This window comes from Ornithorhynchus anatinus, chromosome 21 (genome assembly GCF_004115215.2).
Source record: "Ornithorhynchus anatinus isolate Pmale09 chromosome 21, mOrnAna1.pri.v4, whole genome shotgun sequence".
Classification (NCBI taxonomy): domain Eukaryota; kingdom Metazoa; phylum Chordata; class Mammalia; order Monotremata; family Ornithorhynchidae; genus Ornithorhynchus; species Ornithorhynchus anatinus.
Window position 1 is genome coordinate 8,599,072 of NC_041748.1, and position 13,860 is coordinate 8,612,931.

General features: G+C 50.2%; 1 protein-coding gene across 5 annotated transcripts in view; it reads right to left on the bottom strand.

The window, feature by feature from the left end:
• The window catches only part of PHF10 (PHD finger protein 10), a 34,732-nt gene extending 20,872 nt beyond the window's left edge, over positions 1-13,860 (bottom strand). For 3 of the 5 annotated variants that reach the window (XM_039915132.1, XM_039915133.1, XM_029048625.2), the window contains exon 1: positions 13,101-13,232. In XM_039915132.1, coding sequence (XP_039771066.1) covers positions 13,101-13,217 — 117 coding nt within the window. In that variant the 5' untranslated portion in view covers positions 13,218-13,232. Of the gene's footprint in view, positions 1-12,341; positions 12,358-13,100; positions 13,233-13,787 lie in introns of those variants that run through there. The other 2 variants (XM_029048622.2, XM_039915134.1) reach the window with 2 other exon arrangements.

Below are 13,860 nucleotides of genomic sequence, written 5' to 3' on the forward strand. Positions count from 1 at the left end.
GGAGAGAGAACAGAGGAGGAGATATAGATTGGGTATCCTCCATGTAGAGATGATAGTTGAAGCCGTGGAAGCGAATGAGTTCACCAAGGGAGTGAGTGTAGATGGAGAATAGAAGGGCACCAAGAACAGACCTTTGAGGAACCCCTAAAGACAGGGGATGGGAGGGGGAGGAGGAGCCCGAGAAGGAGAATGAACAGCCAGAGAGATAAGAGGAGAACCAGGAGAGGGCGGAATCAGTGAAGCCAAGGTTGGACAATTTGTTGAGGTCCACAGTGTCAAAGGCAGCTGAGATGTCAAGAAGGATTAGGAGGAAGTAGGAGCCGTGGGATCTGACAAGAGGAGTCACTGGTGAGCTCTGAGAGGAGAGCATCAGTGGAATGGAGGGGGTCCAGGAGAGAGTTGGAGGAGATAGTTCCATCAGCCTCTCCTCCAAGCCAGGAAAAAGGAAAAGACATCAGCCGAGTAACACCTTCTCAACCTTTAGGACACTGGAAGGCTGAGGTCTACAGTGTTTTGCACAAAGTAAGCGCTCAATAAATATGACTGAATGAATACCAGAACCCAAGACTTCACATCTTCCCCCATCCCACCTTCCGCGTGGCCATCACTGGGGTTATGACTACTGCAAATGTTGGCCCCAAGGAAGCTGAAAACTCTGCTCCTCTAGTCACAGTATCATGTTGCTCTTATTGTATTTATCGCTTTAGTTGTCTAATTTTTCTGTCTCCTCTTTCCTTATATTGCCATTGCCCCATGCCCCCTCTCTACTTTATTATTCTCAGATTGTAAGCCACTTTCAGACCGAGGGACTGTAGGTAATTTTCACCATGTGCTTTTCCCTAGTGCTTAGCACAGCGCTTTGCTCATATATGGTAGGTGCTTAATAAAGTGAGACTATGAGCCCCACATGGGAAGGAGACTGCGTCCAACGCGATTTTCTTGTAACCACCCCAGGGCTTAGATTAGTGTCTGGCACCTAGTAAGCACTTAACAAATACCATAATTATCATTATTATTATTATTAAATGCTATTGTTACCAACCACTATGATTTGCTACCATTTTTGAGGAATATAACTTCACTGGGGTGGTGAGGTGTGTTGGGAACAGAACCTCATTGGGTTGTGGGGTGTGCGTGCATTTGTGTGTACATACTAGGCTCTTTGGTATCTGGACCGACCTCTCTTTAAAACAGGCAAGGAAGGCTAAGTGACTCAGTGCTCTCTCCACAACTAATGTCACCTACCTCCTGCTTCTTGCAACTAAACTGATGTTAAACCCAATTTCGGTCAAATATTTCCTTCTTAAAACTAAAGCCAACCTCCTCCCTTTACTACTAGAAAAAAGGAACAAAGGAAAGAAGCATGGGTTGAATGTAATAAGTTCTGTACTAATGAATTCCAAACTTTTTTACCATGTATATTTTTGAATATGTATAGGTGAAACACCAAGATTTCTAAGTACACAACTGAACAAGTAAAAATATTTAGACTGTGCAGTCGTTTTCTTTATCTTGATGAACTTAGGAAAGAACAGAATTTAACCCAAGAAGCCTAGAGATTTGATTACTCTGCTCTTTTCAAAATAGGATTATTCCACACAAGAAAATAATTAATCTTAGAACTCCAAACTCAATACAATTACTGTAGCATCAACATTTTGTGCAGGATTCAACATTGCGCTGCTGAATTCCCTAAGACTAAACATATTACCACCACATATAGTTGTTCTTCGTTCTCACAAACACTGAGTGCGTGTATGTGTGAAAGGCCAACACACACCCAATACTGGCTGCACCATGCACACACAAAACTGTTTGTGTGGCTGATATGTCTGAGGTTTGTGCTTTTCCCTCTTCTCTTACACTTATAAAGCCTCTACTCAAAAAGAGCTGCTTTCTTGAGGTCAGTGTGCCACACTGTCCTGTTTGGAGCAACTGACTGCCAGGTTTATTTCAGAAGAGACAGAACCATGATGGGTTACTCCTTTCTTGAATTTGGCATGCTATACTAGTCTAGCCATAGCTAATCGACTGCCGGGTTTCAGAAGGGACAGAGCAACTCTGAGGAGCTATTGAGCAAGTGGGGCTTAAGATGATAATGAGTTGTGGTATTTAAGCACTTACTTTGTGCCAGTCACTGTACTCAGTGCTGGGGTGGATAAAGCAAATCGGGTTGGACACAGTCCCTGTTGATCCATTCAATCGTATTTATTGAGCGCTTAATGTGTGCAGAGCACTGTATTAAGCGCTTAGAAAGTACAATCCCTACCCAACAACAGGCTCACAGTCTAGAAGGGGGGAGACAGACCACAAAACAAGTAGACAGGCATCAATAGCATCAAAAGAGATAAAGAGAATTATAGATGGGCTCACAGGCTCAATCCCCATTTTTCAGATGAGGTAATTGAGGCCCAGAGAAGGAAGTGACTTGCCCAAGGTCACCCAGCAGGTGAGTGGCAAAGCCAGGATTAGAACCCATGACCTTCAGACTCATTCATTCATTCATTCAATAGTATTTATTGAGCGCTTACTATGTGCAGAGCACTGTACTAAGCGCTTGGGATGAACAAGTTGGCAACAGATAGAGACAGTCCCTGCCGTTTGACGGGCTTACAGTCTAATCGGGGGAGATGGACGGACAAGAACAATGGCAATAAATAGAGTCAAGGGGAAGAACATCTCGTAAAAACCGATGGCAACTAAATAGAATCAAGGCGATGTACAATTCATTAACAAAATAAATAGGGTAATGAAAATATATACAGTTGAGCGGACGAGTACAGTGCTGTGGGGATGGGAAGGGAGAGGTGGAGGAGCAGAGGGAAAAGGGGAAAAAGAGGGTTTAGCTGCGGAGAGGTAAAGGGGGGTGGCAGAGGGAGTAGAGGGAGAAGAGGAGCTCAGTCTGGGAAGGCCTCTTGGAGGAGGTGAGTTTTAAGTAGGGTTTTGAAGAGGGAAAGAGAATCAGTTTGGCGGAGGTGAGGAGGGAGGGCGTTCCAGGACCGTGGGAGGACGTGGCCCAGGGGTCGACGGCGGGATAGGCGAGACCGAGGGACGGTGAGGAGGTGGGCGGCGGAGGAGCGGAGGGTGCAGGGTGGGTGGTAGAAAGAGAGAAGGGAGGAGAGGTAGGAAGGGGCTAGGTGATGGAGAGCCTCGAAGCCTAGAGTGAGGAGTTTTTGTTTGGAGCGGAGATTGATAGGCAACCACTGGAGTTGTTTAAGAAGGGGAGTGACATGCCCAGATCGTTTCTGCAGGAAGATGAGCCGGGCAGCGGAGTGAAGAATAGACTGGAGCAGGGCGAGAGAGGAGGAAGGGAGGTCAGAGAGAAACCCAGGTCCGGGCTCTATCCACTACGCCATGTTGCTTTTCACTGTGAGAAATGTGGTGGGCTGGGCATCATACAAGTGAATCCCAAGTTACAGCTGCCTCTCGATACAGGTAATACTGCAATATGCCCAGCAGTAACTGCCCAGTGCCCCAGAATCCATGAGCCCTGCCCGGGATATTACCGCCAACTGCCAACGGTAAATCCATTCCTCCCCTTGCCTACTGCCTCTCTGCCCTCCCCTTCTGCAAGCAGTTTTTCTTGGTTCTCTGCACCCTGAATTGGGCATCCTCCCCTTTCTTCCCCGTGGCCTGCCAGCATCTTTTAGTCATTAATCTGGGCAGTGCCACACCCAAGAGCCACCTCACACCCCTTAATCCCCACGCTCATCCACAAGTCCCCTTAAACAAGTGCACAGTGACCACTCTGCCCCGGCAAACCCATCCATTGCCACCAAAAGCCACCCAAAAGAGAGCATGCCCCTGCGGAACAACACTGCAGTGTGTTCCCACCACCAGCGTCGCTGATTGCCCCCCCTATATAATAATAACTGTATTTGTTTAGTGCTTATTATGTGCCAGCCCCTGTACTAAGATATCTACAAGCGAGTCAGGTTGGACACAGTCCCTCATCCCACGTGGGGCTCACAGTCTCACTCCCTGTTTCACAGATGAGGTAACTTGAGCCCAGAGAAGTGAAATGACTTGCCCAAGGTCACACAGCTGGCAAGTGGCGGAGCTGGATTATAACCCACAATCTTCTTACACCCAGGCCGGTGCTCTATCCACTACACCATGTCGCTGACCGTGGCATTTGTTAAGCGAGTGACTTGCCCAATGTCACAAAGCAGACAGGTGGCAGAGCTAGGATTAGAACCTATGACCGTCAGGCTCCTAGGCCTGTGCCCGATCCACTATGCCATGCTGTTTATTGCGGTATTTGTTAAGCGCTTACTATGTGCCAAGAACTGTTCTAAATGCTGGGGTGGATACCAGCAAGGACATAGTCCTTGCCCCATGTGGGGCTCGCAGTGGTAATCGCCATTTTACAAGTGAGGTAACTGAGGCACAGAGAAGTTAAGTGCCTCACCCTAGGTTACACAGCAGACACGTGGCAGAACCCGAATCAGAACCCAGATCCTTCTGACTTCCAGGCCCAAGCTCTACCCCCTGGGCTTCTCTAAATCCCTTTCAGTCACGGAACCTAGCACCAGTCCTCCCACCACGAACACATCCTGCACCATATCCGCCTGCCGACCCTCAAACTGCTCACAGCACCGCCTCTCCGTGCCCATCCCTGCCATGAAAGAGGGAAGAAGGGTAGACCACGGAAGGCCGGGGGCACAGGCATCACTATCAATCAATCGATCGTATTTACTGAGTGCCTTCTATGTGCAAAGAACTACACTAAGCACTTGGGGGCAACTGCAGGTACACTGGGCCGTCCCTCCTCTTTCCTACTTTATTATCAAACCCTGAGCTGGGGAGGTGGGAAGGAGGAGCAGCTCCTGCCATGAACAAAGCTGAAAAGAAATATTAGACTGCAGGGGCCTGGAGAAGAACGAGGGAGATGGGGAAGGAGGGAGCTGTGATCAGAATAAAGGGAGCAGGAAATGCCCTAGAAACAGGAGGAGGAAAAAGGTATGGGGGTGGGGAGGGCAGATTTACAGTGTCATTATTTACCTATAAATCAGGGCCAGGTCTGGTAGTAGAAAAATGGTATTTATGGAGTATTCATTCATTCATTCAATAGTATTTATTGAGCGCTTACTATGTGCAGAGCACTGTACCAAGCACTTGGAATGTACAAATTAGTAACAGATAGAGACAGTCCCTGCCCTTTGATGGGCTTACAGTCTAATCGGGGGAGACGGACAGACAAGAACGATGGCAATAAATAGAATCGAGGGGAAGAACATCTCATTAAAACAATAGCAAATAAATAGAATCAAGGTGATGTACATCTTATTAACAAAATAAATAGGGTAATGAAGATATATACAGTTGAGCGGACGAGTACAGTGCTGAGGGGATGGGACGGGAAGGGGGAGGAGCAGAGGGAAAGTGGGGGAGAAGAGGGTTTAGCTGCGGAGAGGTGAAGGGGGTGTAGAGGGAGCAGAGAGAAAAGGGGAGCTCAGTCTGGAAAGGCCTTTTGAAGGAGGAGAGCTTTAAGTAGGGTTTTGAAGAGGGGAAGAGAATTAGTTTGGCGGAGGGGAAGAGAATTAGTTTGGCGGAGGTGAAGAGGGAGGGCGTTCCGGGACCGCGGGAGGACGTGGCCCGGGGGTCGACGGCGGGATAGGTGAGAACGGGGTCGGTGAGGAGGTGTGCGGCATAGGAGCAGAGTGTGCGGAGTGGGCAGTAGAAAGAGAGAAGGGAGGAGAGGTAGGAGGGGGCAAGGTGATGGAGAGCCTTGAAGCCTAGAGTGAGAAGTTTTTGTTTCCTGCGGAGGTTGACAGGTAACCACTGGAGGTTTTTAAGAAGGGGAGTGACATGCCCAGAGCGTTTCTACAGGAAGATGAGCCGGGCAGCAGAGCACTTGGGAAACACAAGGTACAACCGCTGCTCGGAGAACCTTACATTCTTATGGAATGATGAAGATGATAATTATACTATTATTATAATTATTATTCAACTCTTACTCTTTGCCAGGCATTATGCTATATGCTGGAGTAGATTCAAGATCACTGGATCGGATACAGTCCCTATGCCACACGGGGCTCACAGCCTAAGGAGGAAGAACAGGAATTGAATCTCTACTTCACAGTTGAGGAAACAAAGGTACGAAGTTTAACGATCTGCCCAAGGTCACAGAGAAGGAAACGGAGAAGCCAGGGTAGAAACTTAGGTCTCCTGAATCCTAGCCATACTCTTTCCACTAGGCCATACCACCTCCTTAACCAATGCAGCTGCATGTTAGCCTATGGAAAAATATATCCTACCACATAGCCTTGACTACCCTGGCTGTGACTACCGCATCAGCCTCTTCGCTGACTTTTCTGCTTCCTACTCTCCCGACTCCAGTCCATTCTGCTTCACTGCTGCCCCGATTGTTGGTCTAAAATATTCAGTCCACGTTTACCCACTCCTCAAGTACCTCCAGGGGTTACCCATCCACCTCTACATTGGTTTTAAGGTACTTAATCACCTTGCCTCCTCCTATCTTTCCTTGTTGACTTCCTACTAGGACCCAGCACACTCACTTTAACTCCTCTAACACCAACGAAACTGTGTCTGTTGGGCACAGAGTTACCTTCATATCCAACAGATCATCACCTTCCCCACCTTTCAAGCTTTATTCAAATTACATCTCCTCCAAGAGGTCTTTCCTGACTAAGCCCTCATTTCCCCTACTCCTTCTCCCTTCTGCGTCGCACTCGTACTTGGATCGATACCCTTTAGTCACCCCACCTTCGGCACTTAGGTACATAGTTGTAACTTATTTTAATATGTCTCTCGCTCTAGACTGTGAGCTCATTGTGGGCCAGGAACACGCCTCCCAACTCTGTTCTACTGAAGTCACCCAAGTGCTTAGGTTCAGTGATTTGCACATAGTTGATACTCAATAAATGATTGATTGATAGAGGCATTCACGATTCCGCCACATTTTCTAAAACTACGACCCAGTTATATGGTGGGGCAAGCGTGGACAACACACTCGCCGTGTACACAGCATTCAATCTACTGGGCCTAGGGAAACATTCAAATAGGAGAGAGTCACCATTCTTGAAGCACGGTCTAATGCGAGAGATAAATGGACATAAATTGCAGTCTCTAATTTGTAAGCTCATTATTGGCAGGGGATGTGCCTGTTACATTGTTATGCTGTACTCTCCCAAGCTCTTAGTACAGTGCTCAAAAAATATGACTGACTGACTGAAATTGCCAAATACACAATGGGTGAAGAGGAAACAAATGAAAAAGACAAAAATAAGGGTATGTATCGAATATCCTCATGTATTCACTGAATATGCGGATAGGTACGTCAGAAACATGATGGGGGTTCTCAACTAACATCCTAGCTTAGATCAAGTTTAGAGCTTTAGAGTTGTTTTTCATTCACATTTTAACAATGAGCTTCTATTCATCTTTCTTCCCCCTGCGCTCCCCTCAACTCTCCAAAGTCTCCAATAATCTCCGCTTGGCCAACTCCAGTGAATTCTACCCTTATTAATTCTCCTTGTCTTCTAAGCAATCTTTCATGCTGCTGACCACTCTGTTTTCGCAAACACAGAACTGACATGGTGCTCACCCCTCACCACTGCTTCTCAGCACCATTTGCTAACTCCTCTTCCACCTCCTATCCCCTAACTGGGAGGGGAAGGGGGGTCCCCTCAAACCTCAGCTCCAAGTCCCCAGTTACATATTCTCTCAGGGAGCTTCTTTACTTTGCATGGCTTCACTCAATCAAAACATACTATTTTTCTTCCATAGCATTTCCAGGTTCTATACCTTTCTCTCCCAATCAATCAATCAGAGGTATTTTTTGAGCGCTTACTATGTGCAGAGCACTGTATTCAGTACTTGGAATAATACAACAGACAGACGGACATTAACAGGAATAAGTAATTTAGAATATATAATTTAAAGATACATAAATAATAATAATAATAATAATAATAATACATTTGTTAAGCCCTTACTATGTGCCAGGCACTGTACTAAGCGCTGGGTGGATGCAAGCAAATCGGGTTGGACACAGTCCCTCTCCTGCATGGGGCTCACAGTCTTAATTCCCATTTTACAGATGAGGGAACTAAGGCACAGAGAAATTAACTATTTATATGTTATATGTCCAAGGCCATATAACAGACAAGTGGCAGAGCTGGTATTATTCATTCATTCAGCCGTATTTATCGAGTGCTTATTGTGTACACAGCACTGTACTACGCGCTTGGAAAGTACAATACAGCAATAAAGAGAGGCAATCCCGGCCCACAACATGCTTACAGTCTAGAGGTGGGGGGAAGCAGCCATCAAAGCAAGTAAAGAGGCATCAATACAAATAAATAGAATTATAGATATTTACATATATACATAAGTGCTGTGGGGTGGGGAGAGGGGTTGAAGAGCAAAGGGAGCGAGTTGAGGTGACGCGGATGGAAGGGGGAGCTGAGGAAAGGGGGCTTAGTCTGGGAAGGCCTCTTGGAAGAGGTGCACCTTCAGTAGGGGATTAGAACCCAGGACCTTCTGACTCCCAGACCGGGCTCTATCCACTATGTGCATAAGTCCTGAGGGGCACCACCACTTCAAACTCTTGAATTAGACTCCCAAAATTAGACTACTGTACCGGCCTTCTAGGTTTGCCAATCATCCGTGAGCTACCGGTCTGTAACTACAATTCCACTGACCGGAAGGGAGGGAAAAAGAGGGCATTTGCCACCTGACCCTGTCCCTGCTCCTGGTCAATCAGCAGCTGCCCCAGCCTCGGCACTTGAGCAGAAGTAGCACCCTCCCCAACCCTGCAGGGGTAGAGGGAAACACGGAATGAACTGTTTTGTAGAAAAGTGATCCGGGCAACAGAGTGAATTTGTCACTGGGCGGAAGCAGCCGCCGGCTAACACGTGAGCTGACAGATCAGAGGGTTGGAAATGGATTCACTGACTCGAGGGTTATGGGCGATGGAAGCAGGTTTAATAAGATGATGGCACACGGAACCTATGCTAAATAACCATCAGAAGCAAAGCTATCCCTAGGCTAACAGGCAGTAAGTACACTGGTCAGCACAGTACCCCGCTTCTAGAAGCTGATAAAACTGAGAGGGAGACACCTCAGAAACTAGCCCAAAAGGGCTTCTTTTCAAGTTTCCCCAAACAGGCTACCTCTCAAACCACCCCAAACGGGCTTTCCTTCAAGTTATCCCAAACGGGTTACCCGTCAAACAAGTAACCCCAAACGAGCCACCTCTCCAACCTCCCCTATAGGGCTTCAAGATTCCGGGTCGAGTTCCTAGATTACTCACTCCTCCTAGCTCCAACGAGGAGGTCCACTCGGTCTCTCAGAGCCACACAAGGTCTGACAGATCGGGCGTCCCAGACTCTGGGTAGAGGCAACTTGCCACGTCGTTGTGACAGAATTCCAACCTACTACAGTGAGTTCGTGGAGACCCCCTCCCCAGATATACTTCCCGATCCTCTTCCCTTCTGCTGGCCATATCTGAGGTGAAAAGGATCGTGTGACAAGACCCACCACCATTTTCTCATTCCGGGTGGGCCTTATTGCTCACCCAGCGTCTCCGGGGTCAATCGCCCCAGGAGCTATGTTAATAATTCTTCCTCCCTCTCAGAACCTCAGGTGCTGGTGAGCTAAGGTTAGGCTGGCCAGGGGGTGAATAGTCACTAGAAATATGGGCCGGAGTGGGGAGAGGCAGGAGGCAGGGAGGTCAGCAAGGAGGCCGATGCAGTAATCAAGATGGGAAAGGTCAAATGCCTGCATTAACCTGGTAGTAGTTTTTACGAAGAGGAAAGGGAGGATTTTAGTGACACTGTGAAGGCTGAACTAATAGGATTCAGTGATACCGTGAATATGCAGGTTGAATGAGAGAGATGAGTTGAGGATAACACCCAGATTATGGGCTTGTGAGACAGCCAGTTTATGGTGGTGCTATCTACAGTGACTGGAAAATCGGGGGAAGAGTTTGGGTGGGAAGATATGGAGCTCTGTTTTGGACATGTTAAGTTTGAGGTGTCCAGGGGACCTCCAAGTGGAGATGTCTTGAAGGCAGGAGGAAATGTGAAACTGCAGAGAGGGAGAGAGATCAGGGCTGGAGATGACCTGCGTAAAGGAGGTAGCTGAAGCCATGAGAGAGAATGCAACTTCCTTGCAAATCCTCTCCTCCTAACTTTCCCATCACTATCAACACCACCACCTTCCTGTCTCTCAAGCCTGCAACCTTGGTATTACCCTTGACTCCCCTCTCTTTCAACCCCCATATTCCGTCAATCTACAAATCCTGCTGTTTTATTCTCCACATTTCCAGGATCCTCAACTCCATCCAAACCGCTGCCACCACGCGGGTCCAAAAGCTTCTCATATCCCATCTTGACTTACGCATCAACCTCTTCCCAGACGTCTCTGTCTTCTGACTCTCCCCTCTCCAGTCCCCATTTCACTCTGTTCCACGGATCATTTTTCAGAAAATATTACTCTGCAAACATTTACACGCTCCTCCAAAACCTCAAATGGTTGTCTATTCTTCTCTGCGTCAAGCAGAGCTTTCAGGCACTCTATCAGCTCTCTCCCTCCTACTTACCTCCCTCTTCCTTCCACTACACCCCAGGTCGCATATTTTGCTCCTCTCGAGCCAACCTAACAATAATAGTTATGGTATTTCTTACGTGCTTACAATGTGACAAGCACTCTTCTCAGCGCTAGGGTAGATGCAAGATAGGTTGGACACAGTCCCTGTCCCACATAAGGCTCACACTCCTAACTTCCATTTTACAGATGAGGTGTCAGAGGCTCAGAAGTGAAGTGGCTTGCTCAGGGTCACAGAACAGACATGTGGCAGAGCCGGGATTAGAACCCATGACCTTCTGATTCCCAGGCCTGGGCTGTATCCACTGAGACTTAGTCATTGTGTTTTCTTCTCATGTTTTGCACCTCATGCTCTTCTTCTCGCCTTGAAACTCACTCCACAACCAGCAGACCTCTGCTCTCCCTAGGCCCCATTTTCAACTCTCCCTCCACTGACCTCTTACTCACGCCCTCCCTCCTCTCAGGAACTTTCTTCCCCTTTCATATCCCACAGACCACTGCTCTCCCCATCTTCGAGGTCCTTCTGAAATCACATCTCCTCCAGGAGGCCTTCCCTAATTACCTCCCCACCTTATTTGCCTCCTTACTGTCACTTCAGTACATCTCTATCATTTAAGCACTCAGGTACTCATCCACCCCTTCTCTCTCAGCACACCCCCCAACCCACACAAACACTCAAACTCAAGTACATATTTTAAATCACTGTTACTTCCACCTACCTATAATTTCTTTCAGTGCCTACTAAAATGTAGTCTCCTTGACGACAGTCTACTAACTCTACTGTACTCTCTTAAGCACCTAGTACAGTGTTCTGCACACTGTGAGGACTTAATAAATACCACTGACCAAATGATTCATTACGCTACCCCAAAAATGATCTTCAGATACCAATCAATTTTCTTCTCGACAACTGTATTCTCTATTTGCAGGGGAGTAAGGGGTTTGTTCAATCGTAATTTTGTGCAAAAAAAGAATGTACAAGTGCCATTTAGGAAAAATAGATTCATTTTTAAGGGATTTCATTATTTTCTTACTTCTTAAGGACTAGTTTCAGGAAAGCTATTCAATCCTTTCCAGAAATACCAGTTCATGGGCAAAGGTATAGGCTCTGTGAGGGACACCTGAAAACCACATGCACACTTTGTAAATTTATGAACGCTGTGTCCTGGTGGAAATAAAACAGCCTGGCAGTAAGAAGACCTAGGCTTTAATACCGGCTCTAGCACTTGCCTGCTATACATCCTTAGGTAAGTCACTTGACTTCGCTGGACCTCAGTTTCCTCATCTGTAAATTGGGAATTAAAGGAGTTCTCTCTCTCTCTCTTCTCTTCTCTCTCATGGGGCTGTGGGCCCCACTGTGGGATAGGAACTATCTGATCCATTACCCTGCATCTAACCCCCAGCACTTAGCACAGTGCCTGGCACGTAGTAAGCACTGAACCAATTTATAACTGGTTAATACAGTTTCCCAGGGCTGAGTACAGTGCCTGACACCCACTTAGTAAATACCGTAATTATTATTATTACTACTATGTCTCCTCCAGGAAGCCTTTCCTGACTAACCTCCCCACCTATTCTCCCACCCCTGTCAACTTAGGCACTTGAGTTCATTACCCGCTAAGCACTTAGGTCCTCACCCCATTCCCCCTGCGCTTTTTTATTTTCCAGATTTTTACCGGTGGTTGCTTCCCCCACCCACAATTCAAGTAGAATGTCTGTTTCCCTCACTAGCTTGTCGAGTCTTCGAAGGAAGAGAGCGTGCCTACCGACTCTCGCGTACACTCTGAAGCACCTAGTACAGTGCCCGGCCCCCGGGAGCCGCTCCATAAATACCACGGGGTGCACGGCCTAGTACACAGAGCACGGGCCTGGGAGTCGAGAGGTCACGGATTCCAATCCCGGCTCTGCCACTCGTCTGCTGGGAGGCTTTGGGCACGTCACTTTACTTCTCTGGGCCTCAGTTACGTCTTCTGTAACATGGGGATTGAGACGGGGCGCCCCAAGTGGGGCAAGGAGCGTGTCCAGCCGACTGGCTTGCAGTCATTCACTTGCTCGTCTTATTACGTCCTTCCTGTGCGCGGGGCCCTGAACTAAGGCCTTGGGAAAGTACAATGCAACAATAAACGGTGACAACCCCCAGTGCGGCGCCTGGCGCAGAGTGAGCGCTTAACAAATACCCCAGTGCCAACGATGGTTCCCGCTCTGGGTCCGGGCAGGCCGGGCGGTGGAGGGAGGCGGGTTTGGGGGTTGGGGGCCCCGGGCCGGGCCGGGCCGGGCCGGCTCGGCTCCCGGCGTTGGCTTCGTCCTGCGGGCCTCTTCGGGGAGGGTGTGTGTCCCGCTAGGCCGGGGCTAAGAGGCGGGGAGAAGGGCGGCCGTGGGGGCCCTCCGGGAGGAGACGAGGCCCGGCCGCCCCTCGGTCCTCCCTCCCGGTCACCAAGCCCTCCGGCCGTCGGGCCCTCCTTCGCCCAGCTCCCCGGCCCGTCGGCGGGCGGGGGCGGCGGTCCCGGACGGCCGTGGCTGCTCACCTTGGGGGACGGGGCGCCGGGGCTGGCCGGCTGGCTGGGGCCCAGGCGCGGGGAGAGCAGGCCGCCGGCCGGGGCCGCCGAGACCGGGATCGGGACCGCCGCCGCCGCCGCCGCCATCAGCCCCGGGCCCCCGCCGCCGTCGTCTCCTCCGTCCCCGTCTCCGCCAGGGCCTCCGCCGCGCCGCCGCCGCCGCCTCCTCCTCCTCGTCCGGCCCGCCGCCGCCGCCGCCGACACCGCCGCCACCGCCGACACTGCCGCCGCCGCGCGGAGGACGGGCCGCCCGGGGGCCCGCTCCCCCGGCCCCGCCCCGGGCCCCCGCCAGCCGCAGGCCCGGCCCCTGGCCGAGCCCCGGGACCCCCGCGGCCCCCGGCTCGGCCCCGCCGCCGCCACCGCGACCCTCCCGCCGCCCCCCGAAGCGGGCGACAACCCACGGCCCGGTCCTGCCCGGCCCCGCGCCGCCCCCGGCCCGCCTCCTCAGCCCCCCTCCTCAACCCTCCTCCTCCTCCTCCTCCGCCCACCCCCTCCTTCCCTGGCCGCTCCTCCTCCGCGCCCCCCGGACCCCCGGACCCCCGCACAAGGCGCCCGGACTAGGGCAGAGAGCCCCGGCCTGCCGGGCGGGGGGCACCATCAGCATCCTCCTCCTCCTCCTCCTCCTCCTCCTCCTCCTCGTATTCCATAAGCGCTTACTATGGGCCAAGCACCGCTCATTCGGACGTGTTTAGGACGCTGTGCACGGCACCGTACTAAGCGCTCGGGAGGG